The following is a 21,154-nucleotide window of genomic DNA, read 5'->3' on the forward strand; positions in this document are numbered from 1 at the left end:
GCACACCAAAGACCGTACAAGCTTGCAGAACAAAGACAGAGTGCTGTGCTCCATGGCTAATGAGACACTGGAGGCGTGAAATAATATCAGCGTGAAATAAACATGAGCCTTGGTGAGGTAGGGGGACGCCGACGGTATTACAGCATACTGCTTTTCAAAACTCTGTCAGTGATCTGCCTTGAAGAGCGTGTGTTTATCGCGCCATAGCTCTCATGACCTACCATCGATGTTCTTGGAAGGTTTGTAGGCATCATTCTTTACGATTATCTTGATCAGGTTCATGCACTGAACAATAAAGCGTTCGAAGGTCACTCCTTCCCCTGCTGGTGTGAACAGGTAGCTGACGGCAAACTCCAGGGAACGCTGGATTAGCGGTATGAATGCGCACGGATGGTACTCCAGGAAATCTAACAACTACATGGCGGGGAGGAGAGAAAAGTAGAGAAGGACAAACATAGAAAAGAGAGGAGGAAGATGAACGTTTGTTAAAACACTGCAATTGGTCCGTAACGTCAGTGATACAAACATACAACCGATTCTTTGATGATGAAACATTTATTAATTATATTTATTATTAGATATTTAAAATGTATAACAACAATAGGATTAAGTATTATTAATTTAATTGAATATAAAGCTCCACTTGAACGGACATGAGGTAAGTGCTGATAATGCCTCTTTTCCACCTTCACATAAATTAGAATGAAGGACTTTTAAGGTTAATAGTTTTACTATTAAACCAGCTATAAAAGGAATTCCGAGCATTACGTCAGTGACGGCCGGGATTGATGGCCAAGCCAACGGCTAATACTATAAAGACACACAAATGGAGATTCCTTGCTATATAATTAGATATACGAGTCCACTCACAACTTTGGTGTACAATATGATCATCTTCTCCAGCTTTTCTCTGCATGTGCTGTCTGGACCAACCATTCGAGCTGAAACAACAAAGCAGTAGTGTTACTTAACAGCAGCAGTATTCTCAACGTACAGCATCCACAGGCAATTATCAGAATATAGCAATATAGAGATGGCCCTTAGTTATTTAAATCTGGTAGTGATTTAATCTTCATATAAAATTAGAAAATGCTGCTTCTCAGTCCATTACGCCAGTGTATTTAATAAAGAGTGATAAGCAGAACTCAAAAATGACCACGAGTGACTCAGCACCACACCTCCTGCTGTAAACATTGGCTCCATTAAATCACTCATGATGCTCGACCCAATAAAGATGTCCCATGTAGTTTACTTCCTTATCAACCTCAGTGATGAAATCGGCGGACACCATAACGGTCTCTGGCATTCCTGCAACCATGTGTGACCAGCCAGGACATAGTGTCCTCTCCCCTTTATGCACACGTTCATTTCCATCAATTCACAGTGACACTCGATTGATTAAAAAGGTTAACTGGCTCAAAGATTACTTTGCCTTTCTTCTTTCTTATTTAACATAAAGCATCATGTGGCTCAAAACACCATTGCATTGTATTGACTTTGTGTCCATGCCAATGTTTCCGTGTTTGCAGGTGTGCAACAGTTTGTAATGTAAGCAGATGTTGTGTGAAGTCAATGTCACTGGACGAACATCTGACCCAAAGAAACCTGTGGATGAAATACATAGACAGAGACAGATGAAGAAAATAAAGCTAGGAAATTAAACTATTTGTTATTTCTGACAGATATGTAACCTTGAAAAAAGGTTTTCAACGACGTGGTGATTGACAGTGACTGACTCTGCTCGAGGACAAACATCTGAATGGCCACAAAGACTGCCCCAAAAACACCAGTGTATATAGCTGACCTTATCAGTCTGTGCAGAGCTGATATTTCTCCCCAGCCCGGCTTGCCTTGCCGTTTGCCCTATCTTCCGTGCCCAAATACCAACAGGACCCTGACTCTATTGCCATCAGCAGAGCCTCAGATCAGAGATCCAGGAAAGAAAAAGAGACAAGTACTCACAGCATTCCAAGAACTGTTTTAGCCTCTCAAACACTGCATTCAGGAAACCCTGAAAGGGAAGAGATGAAGAGAGTGAGATCAAGTTTAATCTCTTTGACATTTCTGCAGTTGAATCACTTGTGATTGCTTAATCAGTATTGCTCAGAAGGAGGTATATTAAAGGAATAATGTTAGAGTGTGTGTGTGTGTGTGTGTGTGTGTGTGTGTGTGTGTTCTGTACACAGGACTATAAATAAAAGTGCCAGCTACACCGTATGAAAGAGAATCAATTTTCTGGAGCCTGGTGTAGACGGGCTTAGCATGGGAAATTAGATGATAGATGGAGATGCAATCGGTTTAGGTCTGCGTTAATGTTCAGCCATGAGGTTAACAGCAGCGCCATTAATCACACAGCCCAGCCTGTACGTAAAGCTCCGACAGAGTCTAGTGAAGAAAGTGGGGGTCACAAGAGGAGCACGGAAGAGAGGGCGGGAGACGACGAAGAACAACATACACGGCAGGCACTCGTTAGGCTAATGGTTGGATTTAGAAAAAGAAGGGGAGGCAAGGTGGGTGAAATTAAATGAGAAAAATACGCTATATAGTTCCTTGCAGGGGAACTATACACCAGGATGAAGAGAAAAGTTAATGGATGTCAGCTAAATGGATTGAGGTGGTACGAAAAGGATGGACATTTGAGACAGAGTGGACATTAAATGAGCACGTCAGCACTAATGCGAGAAGTCGTTTGTAAAAGTAGATGAGAGCGTCAACCGAACAACCGAGTTAAATCCGAGACAGAATCTTAAGATTCAACCGTGTGCGGTCTTTAAGAGTATGAAAGCACTCTTAAAGGTTTTAGGTTTAGAATTAGTAGTGGATTGTTTATTACCATGTCTCAAATTAAATCTATGATCTATAAAATGCTCTGGGAATGACGCAAAGCTGTGTGTAAACAGCTGGACGTTGCAAACAGACATACTTGGAATGAAGAACATATCTCAAATTATTTTGTGTATTTTTGCCCATTGCAGTGCTCGTTTGAAAGCACTCTCTTGTACTCCGGTCACGGATGACTGCGTGGCTGCCAACATGCTCCAAAACCACCGTTCAGTTTGCTGAGGATGCGACCGCCATCAGCGACGAGACGGCCTACAGAGAGGTCAGAAATCCTGACATCTGCCAGGACAACAACCTCCATCTCCACCTCAGCGAAAAAAAAAGGAGCGGATTGTGGACTACGGGAAGAGAAAGGGAGAAAGACACGCCCCCATCTCCATCAACGGGACTATGCTGGAGAGTCAGCTGCTTCAGGTTCTTCTGAGTTCACATCAGAGAGGACCTGACTCGGTCTCAACACACAGACAGCGGCTCTTCTTCCTCCGCAGGCTGAAGAGGTTCAACGTGGACTACAGGATACTCTGAAACGTCTAAGGAGGTCAGGAGAGTATCCTGACCTCCTGACCTGCTCCACTGCCCTCGACTTTAAGGCTCTACAGAGGGTGTTGGAAACTACCCAGCATATTGCCAGGAGGGAGCTGCCACTCACGGAGGACATCTACACCCAGCAGTGTCGGAAGAAAGCCAACATGACTATTAGAGACTCCCAAACACCCCAGCCACAAACAATTGTGTCTGCATCCGTTTCTCAGTCCTCGTCACTGTTCCAAATTGCATACTTTTTCATTTTACTTTTAATACATAATGCAGCTGCCCGTGCTGTATGACTTCAATTAGGACTTACAACACCCTTAGTGTTATCTTTAGTTTACTTAAAATGTTGCTGTGAAGACTTCCCTTCTTTGTAATCCTCCTGAAAAAGCGAGGCATAACTATGTGTGTATTTACTCTCCTCATTATGCATTTACTACATTGCGGTTTAGATTCTGCTTATTCATTTGAAATAAGTAAAATTCCTAGATTCTCATTTTGTTGTTTTATTATGTAATTTCCTTTTTATATATATATATATATAGACACTTAATGTCTGTTGTTAGAGGAGTTTGAGACTCGAGATGTTTGACTGCTTCTGAAAATTGTGTACTTGTTAGCAACTTGAAAGTAGACAAAAACAACAAATTAGGTGGGTAAGCCACAGCCTATAAACAGCAAGATTGTTATTGTACATTATGCGTAATTAACAGATATGGGACCGGCTTATTATCGAGATTCACTGCTGTGCTGCAGGCAACTGAGCTACACATCATGACTTTGTTAAATAGTGTCTCCCCCTTAGATGGGGGGAGTTTATGCGGTTCGCTGCAGGTTGCTCAATTACTTCTTCGGCAGCAACCTGCAGGCCCACTTTTCCAAAGAAAAACAAGCTTGAAACAGATTTCTAAATTCCCAGCAACACACAAACCCCAAAGTAAGAGCAAAATCAGAGACAATGAGAAAGAGCAGGACACCTCTATAAACATGAATATTAAAAAAATGGTTGCATGATATCCTCCGTTAAGAACCATGTTAAACTAAAAAGAAATTTGTTGAGAACTGTCAAAATGATCTGGATGAGGATTCCCATTACCAGATTGAAAAAGATTAACTTGTGACAGTGTAGAAAGAGGCGCCTGTAATTGCATCCGATGTATTTAAATGATATTATCCCCCGTCTGATTCGGCTCACCTGTTCCCATTACCAACAATTAACTTTCTTTCATTTCAATTTGTTCCAGATTGTAGAAGCTGATGCCAGATACATCCAGGTTGAGATGTGAACACTGGTGATTACACACAAATGTGTGTTTAGTCAATGGAAAGAAATTAATGGATTCACTATAGGCATTGCCAACAAACACAAAAAAACAACATTAAAAAACATGTACCATGAGGCTATAGGACTCCACGAAAGGAGCTACAATGAGGAGGAAAATGAAAGAAACAACTGAAGCAAGTTATAACTTATGAGACTATGATAACTTCAGCAGATGGATATTAAAACAACCTTCCATGGTCAACACACCTCAGATCAATAACATAATTTAAATGTGGTATCGACAAGTTTAAGTAGGAAGAGATACTATCAGCATAAAACATGTGACCATGAAATATTAACTCCAAATCATTTTCTGCTCACTGATAACCAGGGCCAGCTCAAGGCAAATTACTTTTTAATGGGACTGCTTCAACCATTATACAACCTTCAGCCTGCAAGCTAAAAGTTGTCTCATTAGTGGAATAATAGAGCACAGTAAACACAATTACTTCCATCAGAGAATGTCCCTTCCAACTTCGGTCTGACAAGAGAGAAAAACTAAACAAATAGACCAATAAAAGGAATAATAAGAGAGACATAGACAGAATGACAAAGAGTAGCAACTCACTGAACTTCCATGTCAAACAACACTTGGGATTTCTTTTGAGCAACCAACACTTCTTTTCATTATCACTTATTGTTATGATGAATTCAGTCCATAATGATATAAGTATACCAATCAATTCTGAAAAAATGGTATAACATTTTAGAGTTTGTTCAACCACTTGATTAAAAATGGTACAATTCATAATGATAAAAAAAACCTTACAAAAAAAAAGAAAATCTTCCATGACTGCGCAGCAAATAAACACTGTTGTGGGTGGAGGTTGTATGGGCTCAGGTGTATAAGGGCTACCTATTTTCAGTACCCAGCCCCCCACTGGAGATTTCTATGTCTAAAACGTCAAGCTCAATCCAAGGGTATGTTTCCTTAAAATAAAGACTAATCTTAAAAATTAAATCTCACTTTAAAAATATCCCTTCTTTACCTTTTGCCATTATTCTCCAAAATAATGTATTGATATTCTTTCACCAAACCTTGATTGGCAAAAACAGGAAGTAGTGAGAATCTGCAGCTGGGAGAGTTTGTTCAAACGATTCTATTAACTCTAAGCCATGGGGCAACCAAAACCCCATCCGGGCACATGCTTCGGATATTTTTTTAAAACCAGAGAGATTTAAACTAAATTAAATGAACATCGGGGGATGGACTTTCTTCACACAGAGTGGGTGAAGAGACTCTCGACTCTTTGAACCAAAACAAGGCTTAAGGCACTTTCGATCTTCACGGCCATCCACACATTTCACGGTGTGATCGGAGTCATTTTCAACTCAAACCACCAACAGCAAAAATATGAGGGCTTCTTAACAGCTGAAATAACTCAAGACTCACCATTACTTCCATATTCTGCTGTGGCTCTTGAAATCCGAAGACCGTCAACTTGCGAAGCACTGAGGGGCAGATAGAGAATGAACGGTTAGTATGCAGGATTGACACTAATTGCACATTCATACCCACTCAACTGATGTTTCACAAAGTAGCGGCGCATATGAATATTTAAAACAAAACAAGTTGCCCTCTTAATTACGTTTTTGTGGGTGGAACCATGAAATACATGCATTATGACATGGAGTGAGCGATTTAAGGTCGTTGTTCAATTTGAGCATTTTGTAGTTATAGATCACCGCAGTCTCATGGGCACGAGTGCAACATGTTGCTACCTTTAAGAGAGAGCAGCGTCCTCTCCAGTGAGCCGAGCGCTGCGGCCTCTTCTCTGGCATAGATCTGCTGGAGGAAGCAGTCGGTGTGATGGCTCCAGAGGGAGCACGCAAAGCTGTAGATGCCCGACGCCAGCTGCCAACGTACACACAAACAGTACAGTCGATCACACGCATCAAAATGAGTGGATCAGTGGTCACATTCGAAGACAGGCTTTTGAGGTAATTCTGGTGGGCACACGTGAAATGAATCACAATCGTATCTGCCTATATCCCCTAGAAACGCCAGAGACTCTGTTACACGCTGATGCCGATGCAAAAACAAGAACACTTCCACATAAAACGGTCTCACAGAACAAACAAGAAGGAGTCTCAGGGTCTAATTTAGCTCTAAATTAACTTCTGCCATAACATTGAGCCCAAACCAATTACACTTTTTTTCCATGAATGCATTCTCCTGTAAAGATAAACAAAAAAAGGAGACAAAAGTACTCTCCGTCCCATCAACTGTGCAGCGTGTAGTCTGGCCCAGTAGTGCAGACAATATAATCTGCCACGGCACAACAATGGGTTTTGGATTATGCAGGTCGTATTTACATAAAAAAAATAAACAACTGAAAAGAGGTAAACATGTCAGTGACTATCCAACCCCAGTGCCTCAATATTCAAGCAGTTCCGTGTGTCCCAGTTTAAAGTAAACCACACCATCAGGTTTTTGAAATGTGTTAAATGTGATAGTTAGTCATTTCTGCTACTTGATTAAGGCAAACACACTGACAATTAGTTTGCAGATGACGTATCAAAGAAATGAACTGAACTCGGGGGCAATAAAACTATGTGTGACACGTGAGTGTCAAGTGGGAAAGATCTGAGAAGCAGTGGTTGGTTGGTGGTGTGTGCCTACTGAAAAAGAAATCCCTACTTAGACAGCGCAGCATAGGCTTACATACATTCTTTACAGAAAACTGCAAAGCTAGCCATTTTCTTCTTTGGAGAGATTTCTCTCCAAGCTTGGCACTTTCCATGCCTCGGATACCAGACTAATCCAACGCATGTGATGAATCAAGTTTGGGAAACATCTCAAATTCTTGGTGTGCGGTTTTTAAATGGGATGGAAGGTCATTTAAACTGTATTCTTTAGGGCCAAAACCGTGGGCTCCAGGAAACACGGACAGAGATTACAGAGTTTGATAATAAAAATAGATAAGTAAATGGAGTTTGTGGGTGCAATCTGTGTTTTCCCTTCCATTATAAACATTTTTTTCACAGCCAATTGAACAGATTCAAAGAACAGGAATTACAATTTATGTGTAAAGGTAAACCTTTTTAGTGCAGCAACAACTTGGTTAAACTTAAACAAGAATTAAATTGAATATTGTCACACCCGGTCCAGCTATCCGAGTCGGTTACTACTAAAGTCCCCTGATAGCAGATTCCATCTCCATCCCATGCAACTACAGAAGGTGGATTGACAGCTTGAATCCACTTTCCTGATAAACAAAGATACTGTTCATCGAGGCTACAACGTTATATTTTTTAATAAGTGTGCCACACGGAGAGAATCTGCTAATATTAGGCTGATTACTGGTGATTGGGGAATCATCTGAATTCCAATGAATTATTTTTTTTAATTGTTGCTGCATTATTCAACAGAGAATTCCGATGCATCGAAGAATCAATTATTTTTCCCACCCATGTGGTGCCCGTGTGTGTGTGTGTGTGTGCGTGCGTGCGTGCGTGCGTGCGTGCGTGCGTGCGTGCGTGCATGCGTGCGTGCGTGCGTGTGTGTGTGTGTGTGAAAACGCTATACATTGCAAAACGAATGTGTATCTGTGTGTATGCTCCTCTTCACAACTGCAGAAAGAGACAACAAAGAGGCACATTTCAATAAAAGCAAACAATTTCCTCCATCTGCAATCCAATTCCCTATTCCAGGAGGAAGAAAAAACCCAAAGCCATCCAAGAAAAGTGCAGCTCATTTCATCCGTTTGTGAATACCCATCCAGTGGGAAATTGCCTCTACTGCTACTCAAAAGCACAAAGCCAGATGCTGGTTATCACCTTCCTGTTCCGCTCTTAACTTACTGCATGTTTGAGAGTCCCAAAAAGCAATAGAGCTAAACACAATGTTGATGCTGTGTCTTTATAACAATGCAATGTTTTTATGGCTAAGCTGAAATGGTCTTGTAAAAGGTAGGCCGTTCTTAAGAAGGGGTTATCATGCCCACTTTTATTTCTATAGAAAAATTCTATGTGCATTAAATTAAGTATCACTTTGAGCGAAAAATGTCTGCAACGTGTCACCAGAACAACTATCTTTGTTCCAAGAATGTAGTCTCATGTAAGCCTTGTATTATATACGAGAGCAAAGAGAATACCTGAAAAACAGGAATACAATTGCTGTGTTTGGAGTACTATTGTCCAATAGGCACAAACTTTTTTTTGTGCTTACAGAAAAACAAAACGTTATTCACTTCGATGTGCATGCCCCATGTTAGATTTAGACTGCTAAATCATTTATGAGTCTATTTTTCAATATATTTTTACAACTGCATTATGCAACACTTGCGTTGAGGCTATTTGTAGTGCCTGTTCATGGATACATTTTCCAGATAAATGTATCTATTATGGTTTTCCTCTTGCTTACTCTTCATGTCTTAAGTATATTAAGAGAGGAACTTAATTTTTCAATCCAGTATTTTATGTTTTACAGATAAAGGCAGCAGGCACTGAGCATTTTCTCCTTCATCCAGTTCCCTCCTCACTTTCTCCCCTTTTTTTCCAAGATGGCAGTAGGCAGAAACCACTTCTAAAAGTGCCACAATGCTATCTTTCTCCATGAATACCGCCTCAACTTTATCTTGACACCATTTGCTTCATTACTCTATAACTTCTTATGTGATCCCTCCTCCTGTCACCAGCAGCCCTTGGTTACTTCAATCACTTCTCCTCCTCCATGCCCACACCATCCTTCTTCATCACCTCCTCTTTCCCTTTTTCTCCCACTATCTGCTGAGCTCTGTGTCTGGCGAATGAGTCGTGTTTGAAGCCTAAGCATGAGCAAGTGGGCCAGGAAAAACAACGAGCTGGTAGAAGGGCCGCCCCGTCAGTGCATCATCTCCCGTGAAGTAGTCAACATGGTCTCCCAACAGTTTTAGGTTGGGGCTAGAGAGAAGAGCGCACACTCATCGAGTATGAGAAGACATACTCAAACACCCACACACGCGTCACAGCACTTATGTACACATTAAGTCGGGGCTAAATAGGGTGCCACGAAAACAGTTTAAACATAGAGGGGAGGAGAGTGGGCTTATAAATGAAGAGATACTTGCTGCTCAATGCAGATTCATTTCTGCAAAGGTAACGTTCAGGACGCCGATGACTAAACACTTTGTTCTTTCAAAAACGCAAATAAGTGCAACCCACTGTAAAATGACGGCTCGGAGCCTCGATGCTAGACAGAAGCCCTGTTCGCTTTAGGCACTAACATACGTCGTGAGTGTTCTGATCAGCTCTGTCATTTCACACCTGGCATCAGAATGTGTCTTCAAGTGACCACTCACTTGAGACCTCCTCGCTCTATATGCAAATAAACACATATGGCATTTGTTTGCGACGTCCAAATGTGTTGTTTTTAACCAATGGGACACAGCAATGCACTTTCCTGTCTTGTCTACTACAAATTAAAATTAGAATAAGTCAACACAATATAGAGGGTTTATTCCGTGGTGTGTTGTAGGCTTTATTATGACGCCATTGGCATAGGTCTCTTCTCCCGCTTACAGAGGTCGCCAGTTGAGTAGGCAGACCTTCAATGGGTCCCAGGACACATTCCCGTACACACTGCATAAAGAATGTGACCATATTAAGACCAAACTTAAAATGGTGAGCCATCGGATCTCGATCCGTCCTCAACGTGTCTTGGGTGCATAAAGCTGTCCACAAAGTGGTAATGAGGGTGTTTACAGAGCCAGAGACGACCGTGACAGGTATAGCAGTTGTATTGACAATAACCAACGTGAAAATGTATATATAGCTCCAGAATCTGAGGTCATTTGGAGGTTCAAATCTGACTTTGCATTAAAAGACTACATTTCACCCTCTGAACAGTGTTGTATTGTCCTTTGTCACCCCACCAAGTCAGTTGTCGCACCAAGAGGGGACAGTCCATGGGCTATTTAGAGTCAAAGTGTTCAGGGCCTCATTTAAAAGCTGCACTGTTTTATGGGGCTCCGAACGCCTTTGTTCCTCGTATTGCCTAAAGGCACACATCTCTGCATGACATCCAACTATTTGGCCTCAGCCACCGTCTCTGATGTCCACTGGTCTGTCTCTGTCACTCTTATTCTACCCCAGTTGTTCTCAGTCTTCTCTCTGCTGTTCTGTTTGATATCTTGTTCCCCTAAACCCACTCTCTTCATGACTTTTTCTTGAGTTCTTTAAAACCACGGATGGCAATAAATTTGCATTTGCTCTAATTCACTCCCTCTTTGAAAGACACATTGACTCACACAGACAACCCTCCTGTGAACACACGCACACACAGAGAGAGAGAGAGAGAGAGAGAGAGAGAGACTCTGGCTGCCATAAATCTCAGATTTGATTCATATAGCGGTTAAACAGCATCTCCTACAGGCAAAGACTGAAACACCTGCAACTCAGGACAATATTGCTATTCATCTATTCACATGAAAAAAGGTTTTGTGGGAAAGAAAGGGAGTAAAAAATAAAAAAAAAAGAAGAAACATGACAGTCAGAGGCCAGAACACAAGAGAAAGACAAGGTCAAAAGCAGCAAAGTTTAGCAGACAGAGTTGAAGTTTGATTTTTCTTTACTTATTGACCTAAAGTCACCTTGTATTTCAGATCTGCACAGTTACTGTATCAAGTGGAGAGAAAAGAAAGCCAGAGAGGCAAAGTGAATAACTAAGAATGATAAGCAACGAGATACATTAAAAGTTGCAATGACGTCAAGCTGAGTGGTGACGAACAGACAAATAGCAAAAAGAAAAAAGAAAAAAGAGGACTTACATCCTGAAAGAGCCGCCTGTCCTGCGCCAGACGTTTGGACGCTAGGGTTTTGGTGACATGATGGAAGGTTAGCAGCGCCCTGTGCTGCCGCAGGCCGTCCTGACCCTTCACAGACTCAAGCAGAATGGGGATGAGCTCTGGCCATTGCCTGGGGCAGTCCAGACGGGCCACCTTGGCTATCAGAACTGCAATCTGGGTGGCTATCTGTTGGGCAAAACACACAGAGGGACAGAAAGATGACCAGAGGCAAAGCATAAACACAGCAGAAGATGGACATTTACTTTTACTTAAACATTGTCATCTCGGACATTCAAGATCACTTAATATATATAGCAAGGCATTATTTTAAATGAGTAGTTTGGACAATCATAATACATACAGCATAGTGTGCACATATTCTATATCCATCTCCTGTTGAAGATGGAATCTGACGCACAGATTAGGCTTCTTTTGTTTTGTATTCAAGAAAGTGATCGTACAGGAGTGTTACATCTTTGTCGTCTGTAGATCCAGGACTGTTACTACTGAACACCAGCTTTGATAGCAGACTTTACACTACATAAGCATATGCTGCCTTTGATTTGACAGCTGTGGTTCACACATCCTTGCATAATACTTAACAGTCTACAGTTCTGTCACGAATCTAGTAGAAGCATAAACATCAAGTTAAATGAGCAGGCGTAGCTTATTTGGATCCCCATCATAGAGGTGGCACTGGGTGAGAACAACAGGGACACAATCTAACACAACAGCCCTGCAGGATGTATGAGGATGAAAATGTTAGGTGATATACTGAGAAGCCTTCTTATATTTTGCGAATGCATTGCATTGTTATTAGAGTGCATGTTTCCGTAAAAACAAGTTTATGGCGTTAATCCAATTTAACAAAGTAATAAATAATCAGTGTGCATGTATATTTAATTTTCAAGTACCAGTAGGCCACTAAGCTTTTTTTTGTTAAAGCCAGGTGTGGTCACATAATTTGCTTGGATTATAGAACTAAAAAATGCAACCTGTCACAACACAGGACACACACTCAAAACCCTGATTGATTCGACAAGGACAGGCTGTGACTGGTGAGACATATGGTGTTTAAATGGCATTCATTACTTGCCATATGGACCCTATCAGTCCTGATGTCGGAGGGCTGTCCCTCAGGGATGAACAAGCTGTAGAAACCAGGATGGAGGGCCACCTTCCATATCCCCGATATATTACACGCCGCTTGAGTCTGAATTATTTGTTTGTCGTGCCGTTCCACTGAGAACTGTAAAAACATAATGGCTTATCAAGAAACTTGTTGACCCTCAAATTAAGTCCCCACTAGCACAATTAGTATCTTTTACCAGCCTGTCTACTTTTATATCATTTTCATTGCATTACATTTGATTATTTGCATTGCATACGCCTATTTAGAGCATTTTTAGCATCACATTTAACAGGTCTGTCCATAGCAAATGTGGTTAAAATAGTACACTTACAGTAGATGTCAAAATGAAAGCTGTCTCTGTAAGATGATGGGGGTGCTTTACTCGTGTAATTCAAGGCATATAAGTTGTTTTGATCGCCATCGATTTTAAAGGTTGGAACTAAATGCGATATAACACAGCAGCCTTCTCAATACCAGTGTGGAGAACAAAGCCTTTAATACTTTCCTCGTGGAAAATCTCCTTTCCTTTCCTTTATGGCAAAGATTGCAGATCTAGTGTTCATTATGATGGATAATCCATTTCATGCTAATTTAACACTTAGTATATGTCCAGAACATAATCTAAATTATTACAGTACAACACAGTGAATAAATGTTAATTAAAAGCTAAATTACTATTAACAAGCAAACTGTTGGATGATGCTTTTACTCAATTGCTTTAAACTGTACATGGTTTTACACTAAGTCATCGTAATCAAAATCCCAGTATATACCAGTTTACCTGATTGACTGGTTCATTGAAGTTTGTGATGAGACCAGCACGCAATGAGGTCTTCTCCTCTTCTGATAAAGCACTGTGAACAAAGCAACCAGAAAGATGATCAGAAGAGGCAAGCGAGAAGAGCAAGAGTAACACAATATCTGGACTTAACGAAGAAAATAAGTCAACACAAAATAATACAATAAACACACACATCAATGTTTGAGGTTAACAAGACAAACATCTCTCAATAACTACGGTCACCTGCTTACCAGTGAAACACCAGTAAAACACACTTAACACATTGTCTGTTTCTTTAGTTGTGCAGCATGTAGCGCAACTTTTTTTAAATGGATTTAAGATGCTATTCCATAAGGATGCAGGGTTCAGAAACTTTTCACTGCAAGACACAAGTGCTAACCACTGAGTCGCCACTTCACATGCTGAATGCCGCTCGAATCCTAAGAGTCAGTGAGCTTGGATAAACGTCCTACTCTCCTTGGTGTCATATCGTGTGGTCTGCAACATGAGCCTAAAGATTTTTCAGTTGACGATTTTAAAAAATAACCAGACAAAAGCAGATTTGGTGTGAAACCCACTGGATCGTTACTGTATGTTGCAAAATTGAAGGTCTCAATACAATAAAAATGTTTCATTCAAGTTTCTCTTGACTTCTTCTGCTTGACTTCTTCGGGTTGTTTTTTGCAGATTTTAAAATATAGAAACCATTCACACAGCAGGTAGTGCCAACTTTACAGTGTATATTTCAAGTAAATTGATTTGATCATGTATTTCATCAAGCACATTACCTTTACAGGATGCAGTTACGTTTTACTGCGTTAGGTATATCCTAGCTTATAATCAATTTTATTGCTGTAAGTTGTTGGGCTGACGGCGACATGTTGGGAAATCGCTCTGCCAAATTAAGGCTGTGTAAAGTCAGTGATTCAGAAGGGGCCTCAAGGGGAATCTTAAATTAGTCAGATTTTACTGATATAATATGGATAATGAATGGATGTAGAGAGATGGACAGGGAGACCGGAAAAAAAACAGGTCAGGTATGAAGTTTGTCTTTTTGGCCAGTATCTTTGACTGGTTTCTGCTTTTATTACAATATTATATGACATGTGGTACCAAAAAGTGAAGGGTTTGCTCGTCGGTCCAAATTGTCATCACGTCATCCTTTTATCCTACTAGACATTTGTGCGAAATTGTCAAAATTAGTACATAAATTATTGAGCAATGAGTTATGGCTAAAGCCGTGTTTTGTGAGGTCACAATGACGTTGACTGTTGAACAACAACATTTAAATTAATTCATCCTTTAGTCCAAGAGGAAATTTGAAGAAATTCCCTCCTGGCGTTCCTGAGATATTGCATTCATGAAAACGTGACGGGCGGACAGACAAACTGAAAACATAATAACGAAGGTAATCAAATAACTAACCCGAGGACCAAAAGACCTTGCACTGCACAAATAATGGAATTTAGATTACTGAATAGAGTGAAACAAACTTTGGTAGGAGCCGAAAACTTCAGAAAGAATGAAGAGCATATCAATGATTTGAAGTGGTCAAAGAGTGGCCACAGGGTGCTGAGGCAGATTACCTCCGGCCAACTGCTGTCTTGGGAATTTAAGAGCAAATGCTCAATTAAAATCTAATACTGAATTGAATACTCAAATCTGATCCTTCACCAGACAAAAGAGATACAAAGGGATAAACAGAGTATAAAACCAGAGCACAATGATATGAATAATCAGGATGGGAGGCAGCATCAAAATCAGACATAAAGATTAATACTGACGAATAGAGACAGAGTATAGACAAAATAATGACAAGCTGTAGAAGAGAGAAGAAAAAGCTTAAGATGGAAAAGTGAGAGAGAGCCTGAATAGGGAACATGGGAGACAAGCAGGCACTTACTGAGGCGCTACTCTCCTCCAGTATCTGTCAATGCCATTTTTGAAGTACAGCACAGCGAGCCACCTAACGTTCACATCCAGCATGTGGTTATTTAAGATGTTCTATGGAGGGGGAAAAAATGTATATACACACATAAATACACATATACAGTATATTGCTATATCTATATATAGCTTAGCAGACATTGTTGTGTTTCACTCAAATGGGTAACACAAGGCGATTTAAGGAGCGACTCAGTTTGACGTGTGACAGCTCAGACTACTAAAGAAAACAACTCTAACCACACCGAAGAATAATTATGCCTTATCTATGCCTTATTAATTATCCATCAAAACACAGGACACACTGAAATTGAAATCGAGAGTTGTCCGGGTTGTACACACCTATTATCTTATAAATGCTAAAACTTCTGAGCTGTAAAATGTAGTAATAACCCCAAAAGTATATATATATATATATATATATATATATATATATATATATATATATATATATATAAATAAACATCCTTCTGCAGTCAATCAAGCGAATGGAAGGCCATTAGCAGGGCTGCACAGTGTAACCATCTACTTGCATATGCAAATAGAAATCTGCCAGCTGCGACTAAACTTGTACATTAAGTGCATCGAAGCAATTTTTGCTGGCCTGGGCGGTGTTGTATTTAGTAATGCACAGACAGCTTCAATTGAATGAGACAGGGAACATGGCGCACCTCAGGCAGCCACACAAAATTAAGCATAAAGTTGAGGACATCTAATAACACAGACCTAGGAGTTAGGCTTCTAAAACCCGGTCTTAGATCATGCGAGGGCAGACACAGAAACACAAGCCCTTATCACGTATATTTAAATTGCAGATATTGTTTACTGTGACACGCTGATTAGCCAGACAAATTTAAAGCTACACATGTCACATTAGTTGTTGGTATCTCATATTTGTGGATTGGGTGCATAAGAATGTCTCTCTTAAGACACACTTTGACTATTATCTCCACACTGTATTCAGAAAAAAAAAAAAATCTAAGCACAACACATCCTGGGCCAATTTCTCTACTGAATGAACAGATGAGACTGATATCCATCACACCAGGGTAAGACAGTAAACAAGTAAACAAACTATTACTCGAGTATTACTATAGGGCTTAACATAGGCTTTGCGATCAATGTACACTAACATGTAGGTGCTGGTCAGTGCCAAGAGGATGAACACACAGTAAGCTCTGTTAAATTATTCTATTGTCCCACTTCCCTGACTTTTAGACGATACTTGAGCTTATAAATTTCAATAAAACTATTCAATGGAAGTTTGGTATTTCTTTAACACAAATCAATTTCCAGCTGCCTGTTTCCTCCTCGTTTCTCTAATTAAGTCTTGTGATTTGATGCTGTGATTAGTTATTGTGTGAAATTGCACAATAACAGAATATATAGCGTCTGAATCTACTATAGTTATGCAGACTGCTCGATCTTCCTCTCCTATTAATAACTAAACTACAAAGAAACCCTCTTCTATGACTGTTTGAATTAAATGACGATTAAAACTAAAATGCATCGGAAATGAGCACAAAGCCAACATCCTCCTGCTTTTCTGTAAGATACAGCACATTCGTTAACATCTCCATTCATTAAAGTATTAATAGTTTTCACTTCAGCAGATGTATTTCTATTAGTTGATAGCATCCCTCACCAGAAGGACAGAGTAGAAGCCTGGCTGAGTCTCCCACTGTCGGAGCTGCTCCTCCGCAGGCTTCAGCACAGCGGTGTCCTGACTGGTAGCTTGGGTTAAGGCCTGCAGCACCACTGAACTGGCACCATCCATATCCATAGCTGGATATACCTGCAGGGGAATTATAGACGACAGGGGCCGGAGACAATATAGAAAAAAGAATAATGTTATTGCTCTGTGAACAGTTCTGGCTGAGTTTAGAAGAAAAAATATTTTAAATAGTTTCACCGTCGATCAGGAATCAAATGTGCCTCAAAAACAGGATTCTCAGAGAACGATACACCGTAACCTACTTTGGGAATCCTTCTTTGTTGATCCCATATCTCAACATCCCCAGAGGAGTTTGTCAATAATGGTTTATTGTTTGAGTAACATTACACCGTGCTTTACTTTACTACTAAACATGGCCCACTTCTATTTTATACACACACACACAATAATAAATACATTATTTATAAACATTAAAAACATGTCATGAAATTGCAATCAGGGGCAATCAAAATGTGTATCTGGTATTCCAGATACAAGCTATGTTAAAAATATACTTCTTATCTCAGTAAGCACTTAATTCTAACTGACTGTGTGGAGGAACTGTCAGCTGTGAGACCAGTGGAGGTAGAGTGGTCAAAGTCTGCCTACATTAGTAAGGTTCAATTTAGAGAGGGGAAAACATTGAACAAGGCTGCCATCTGCAGCCCAGAAACAATTATCCAGTGCCATGATTCACTGCATGTTTCTTTAATTGCGTGTACATTAGGGCTCACAAGCGCTGAAGCAGTGCTTGGGCCAAACCTGTTTACACAGTCATATTGTATTAATAAATTGAGTAACATTAATTAATTGAGTAACAGATCTATTGGAAGACCCTGTTTTAAGGCAAACGTAGCAAGACTAGTACCAGCATGTATGTCTCTGGTAGCCATCACACAACACAGGGATACTTTTTCCACATGAAACATCAGAGATAACAAATCCATCAAACAACAATAATTACATTTAATATGCATGCGCACTAGTATTTTGATAGGTTAGGGCACAGGTGTCAAACACAAGGCCCGCGGGCCGAATCCTGCCCGCCACGTCATTTTATGTGGCCCGCGACAGGTTGAAAGAAATATGATCACCTTTTCTTAAAAGAATGTAAGAAAAAAAATCATGTGCTTTTATTTTGAAGGTAATTCTTTCTGCGGCAAAGTGCTGTCTGTTCACTTTCCTTCATGCTGCGTTCACACCAAAAGAGAAGAGCACTCTCGCGTTGCTTTACTCGCCGGACTATTTGTGATAATTCGCTTCATTCGCGCATGGAGAACCACTGCCCCAGACCAGTGGAGAACACTGCCCCAGTAGTGGAGAACACTGCCCCAGACCAGTGGAGAACACTGCCCCAAACCAGTGGAGAGCCACTGCCCCAAACCAGTTGAGAACCACTGCCCCAAAACAGTTGAGAACACTGCCCCAGTAGTGGAGAACACTGCCCCAGTAGTGGAGAACACTGCCCCAGACCAGTGGAGAACAACTTCTGCAGGTAACCCCATTCTCAGTGCTTTTTCATGCACAAATGCTCCCAGGTTTCAGCAGTGAACAGAAACAAGGGATTTTGGCCATGTTACTGTGATTAAGGAGTTATCTGTCGGTGTTTAGAAAACTATTCACATCTGGGAGCTGTCTGGTATTTTAATACACTGTCAAGATCAACAAACTTCAGGTGGAGTCGTTATACTTCAAGTCAATGAGGTCTATGTTACACATTAATATACGTTTGAACACAGGAACTGGTCTTATTTAAAGACTTTCTCATGAAGCTGTCACTGCAAGACTCAAGATGATTATTTAGGTTTCCAATTTAGGTACTTTACTCACAGTAGGAGACACCATCGAAAAGGACAGGCAATCGGTGTAAGGAGTCAATCTGTGTCTCGAGTCAACTGCAACAGCCTGACCAGTATGCATGCATCATGGGACTGTCAGTTTTACAACTGTGTCATCCTATATTTAACAGCGAAGGAGAATACAAATACTTTGGACAACATCCAGTTACAGCAGCAATGTGGCCAGTTGTTCATGGTGCAGCTTCTCTTGCACTAGATCGGTACCATCATAGAGCTCTTTCACTGCTGATGTGTTGGCTTGTCATGGTAGGACAAGCACAGGTGTTACTAATACCATGAATACAATGCACTATGTTGACGTCTCCTTACTAACTATGACACCTGAGAAATCCATGCACACTCACGAATATGCTGTACATTTGCATAATAAAACTGGTAAATTAGCATGCCATAATACGAAGTGGCACTTCGGTGTGTGAACGAACCTCTCGAGGCAGCACTAAACTGCTGGTGTTTTGCATACGCGTCGTTAGCTAACATAACACTAACGCTACGTGTTTGCTGAGTGGACAAGTAAGCTAGCTACAGCTAACGCATAGACACTTTATGATAGATGTCAACATCACCATGACCCAGTCAGTAGTGTGAAGTGGCTTAGCGTTTAGTCGTTCTCAAAAGCGAAGAGGAACCTAAACACGCCCAGCACGTCAGTAGGGCAGGAGAGAGGAGCAAGTGTAGTTAACTCAACTGTCCCATCAACGTCACATTTAAATCATTTGGATTCATGACTGACTTCGTTATCTCTCACACATTCGCACAGTACAGCCCGCGGTTGCTTGAGTTGCCCTCTCCGCGTGTCATACAGGTAAAAGGAAACAAAACAACCGTTTTCCATTCGGCAATAAAAAAAAAGGGGTCGACACTGACAGTTTCCAAACGGTGCATGCCCCCCAAAACACCAAAGCTAACTTTGGGCAAGCTAGCGAGCTGAACTTATTTAATGCGAACCCCAATGGCCGACCGCGTCCGTGCTGTTAAATGACGTATTTCCTCAAGCAAATGTATCACAATGTGAACATGAACAAACGGACTCACCGAAAGAACGACGGTAGAAAACAGAGTGTGTGCTGTAGAGTTGGGGCTAAAAGCGCTGCCAATGGCAATGTAACGGGAAATGGAAACACACGCTTGTAGGAAAGGCGCGAGCAACACAGCAGGCGCGCGCTGATGACGTGTTGAGGTTCAGCACGAGTCCTTGGTCATGAATGAACTGAGACTACCTGTCATGTGCTGCAAGGAAAAATAATGCAATGTGTCAGCATTACTCCTTCTCATCATCATCATTGTTTTTTTGGGTTTTTTTGGACGGTACCTATATTTAAAGCCTACAATTAATTAAAACGTAGCCTTCATTATGCACTATACTATACATCAAATATAAGTGGCTTGTACTTTTAGCCTTCCCCTTGCCTACTCTTACTCACACATGTTGTATTCATACATGTGCATACTTATTCAACCTGCAGCAACTGATTTAACGGATTCGCATTGCTTTCACAGAAATAGACCAGCTGGGAATAAGGACAACAAAGCCGGTATAATTAAAGTTATTGTGGAAAAACGTGACACCTATTGGTTTATTATAATACTGTACTCCTCTGCTGCTTTATGTGCAATTTGAAGACAGCCCAAAACCCAAAGATGTTCAGCTGACAATGATATCAAATACAGAAAAGTAGAAGATTCTCAGAACCAATGGGTGTTTGCCTTTTTGTTAGACATATATAATGATAGCATGTAATCCTATTCGAGGATATCATTATAAAGATCGCTCAAAATTACCAAACTGGAATGTTTTTGGTTTATTCTGCAAATGAAATACCTAACAAGTAAACGCAAGAAGTATCCGTCCAGGAGATGCACAGCAACATCAACAGTCAAACATCTCTTGTTACTGGAGCTAGACCGGTTCTGCAAGGTAGCTCATCTTGTATAACTTGACTAACTCTGGAAGGAAGAGCTAGAAGCGCTGTTTTCTTCACCGACCGCACATTTACTTTGGCTCTCTCTCTCCAGTTTACCACACATACTCTTCATGCAAACGCCTTGTTACACATTAATCTCACCACTGACACTGATACATAACACGTGTTAGGTGCTTCTGATGAAAATAGTCAAATAGCACAAAATAAGACCTTTGATTTAAAAGGCTTCAAAGAAAGTATCAGTTGTATCACAACTCTCAATACATCATTTCCCAACCGTTTTGAGGAGAAGGTACATATACTATTTATATGTGTTTTAGCCTGTAGAGGTAGAGT

The 21,154-nt window shown here is 40.7% G+C and overlaps 1 protein-coding gene across 1 annotated transcript in view; it reads right to left on the reverse strand.

Annotated features, from left to right (window-relative positions):
• The window catches only part of ipo11 (importin 11), a 100,017-nt gene extending 79,971 nt beyond the window's left edge, over window positions 1-20,046 (reverse strand). The window contains exons 1-10 of the mRNA XM_034541826.1: window positions 19,929-20,046; window positions 16,966-17,115; window positions 15,280-15,380; window positions 13,377-13,449; window positions 11,446-11,649; window positions 6,419-6,551; window positions 6,090-6,148; window positions 1,963-2,011; window positions 871-941; window positions 222-414 (exon numbers count right to left, since the gene is read on the reverse strand). Of these exons, the coding sequence (XP_034397717.1) occupies window positions 222-414; window positions 871-941; window positions 1,963-2,011; window positions 6,090-6,148; window positions 6,419-6,551; window positions 11,446-11,649; window positions 13,377-13,449; window positions 15,280-15,380; window positions 16,966-17,103 (1,021 nt within the window). The 5' untranslated portion in view covers window positions 17,104-17,115; window positions 19,929-20,046. The remainder of the gene's footprint in view (window positions 1-221; window positions 415-870; window positions 942-1,962; window positions 2,012-6,089; window positions 6,149-6,418; window positions 6,552-11,445; window positions 11,650-13,376; window positions 13,450-15,279; window positions 15,381-16,965; window positions 17,116-19,928) is intronic.
• Window positions 20,047-21,154: the final 1,108 nt, after the last annotated feature.

This window comes from Cyclopterus lumpus, chromosome 9, assembly GCF_009769545.1.
Source record: "Cyclopterus lumpus isolate fCycLum1 chromosome 9, fCycLum1.pri, whole genome shotgun sequence".
In the NCBI taxonomy this organism is placed as follows: Eukaryota; Metazoa; Chordata; class Actinopteri; order Perciformes; family Cyclopteridae; genus Cyclopterus; species Cyclopterus lumpus.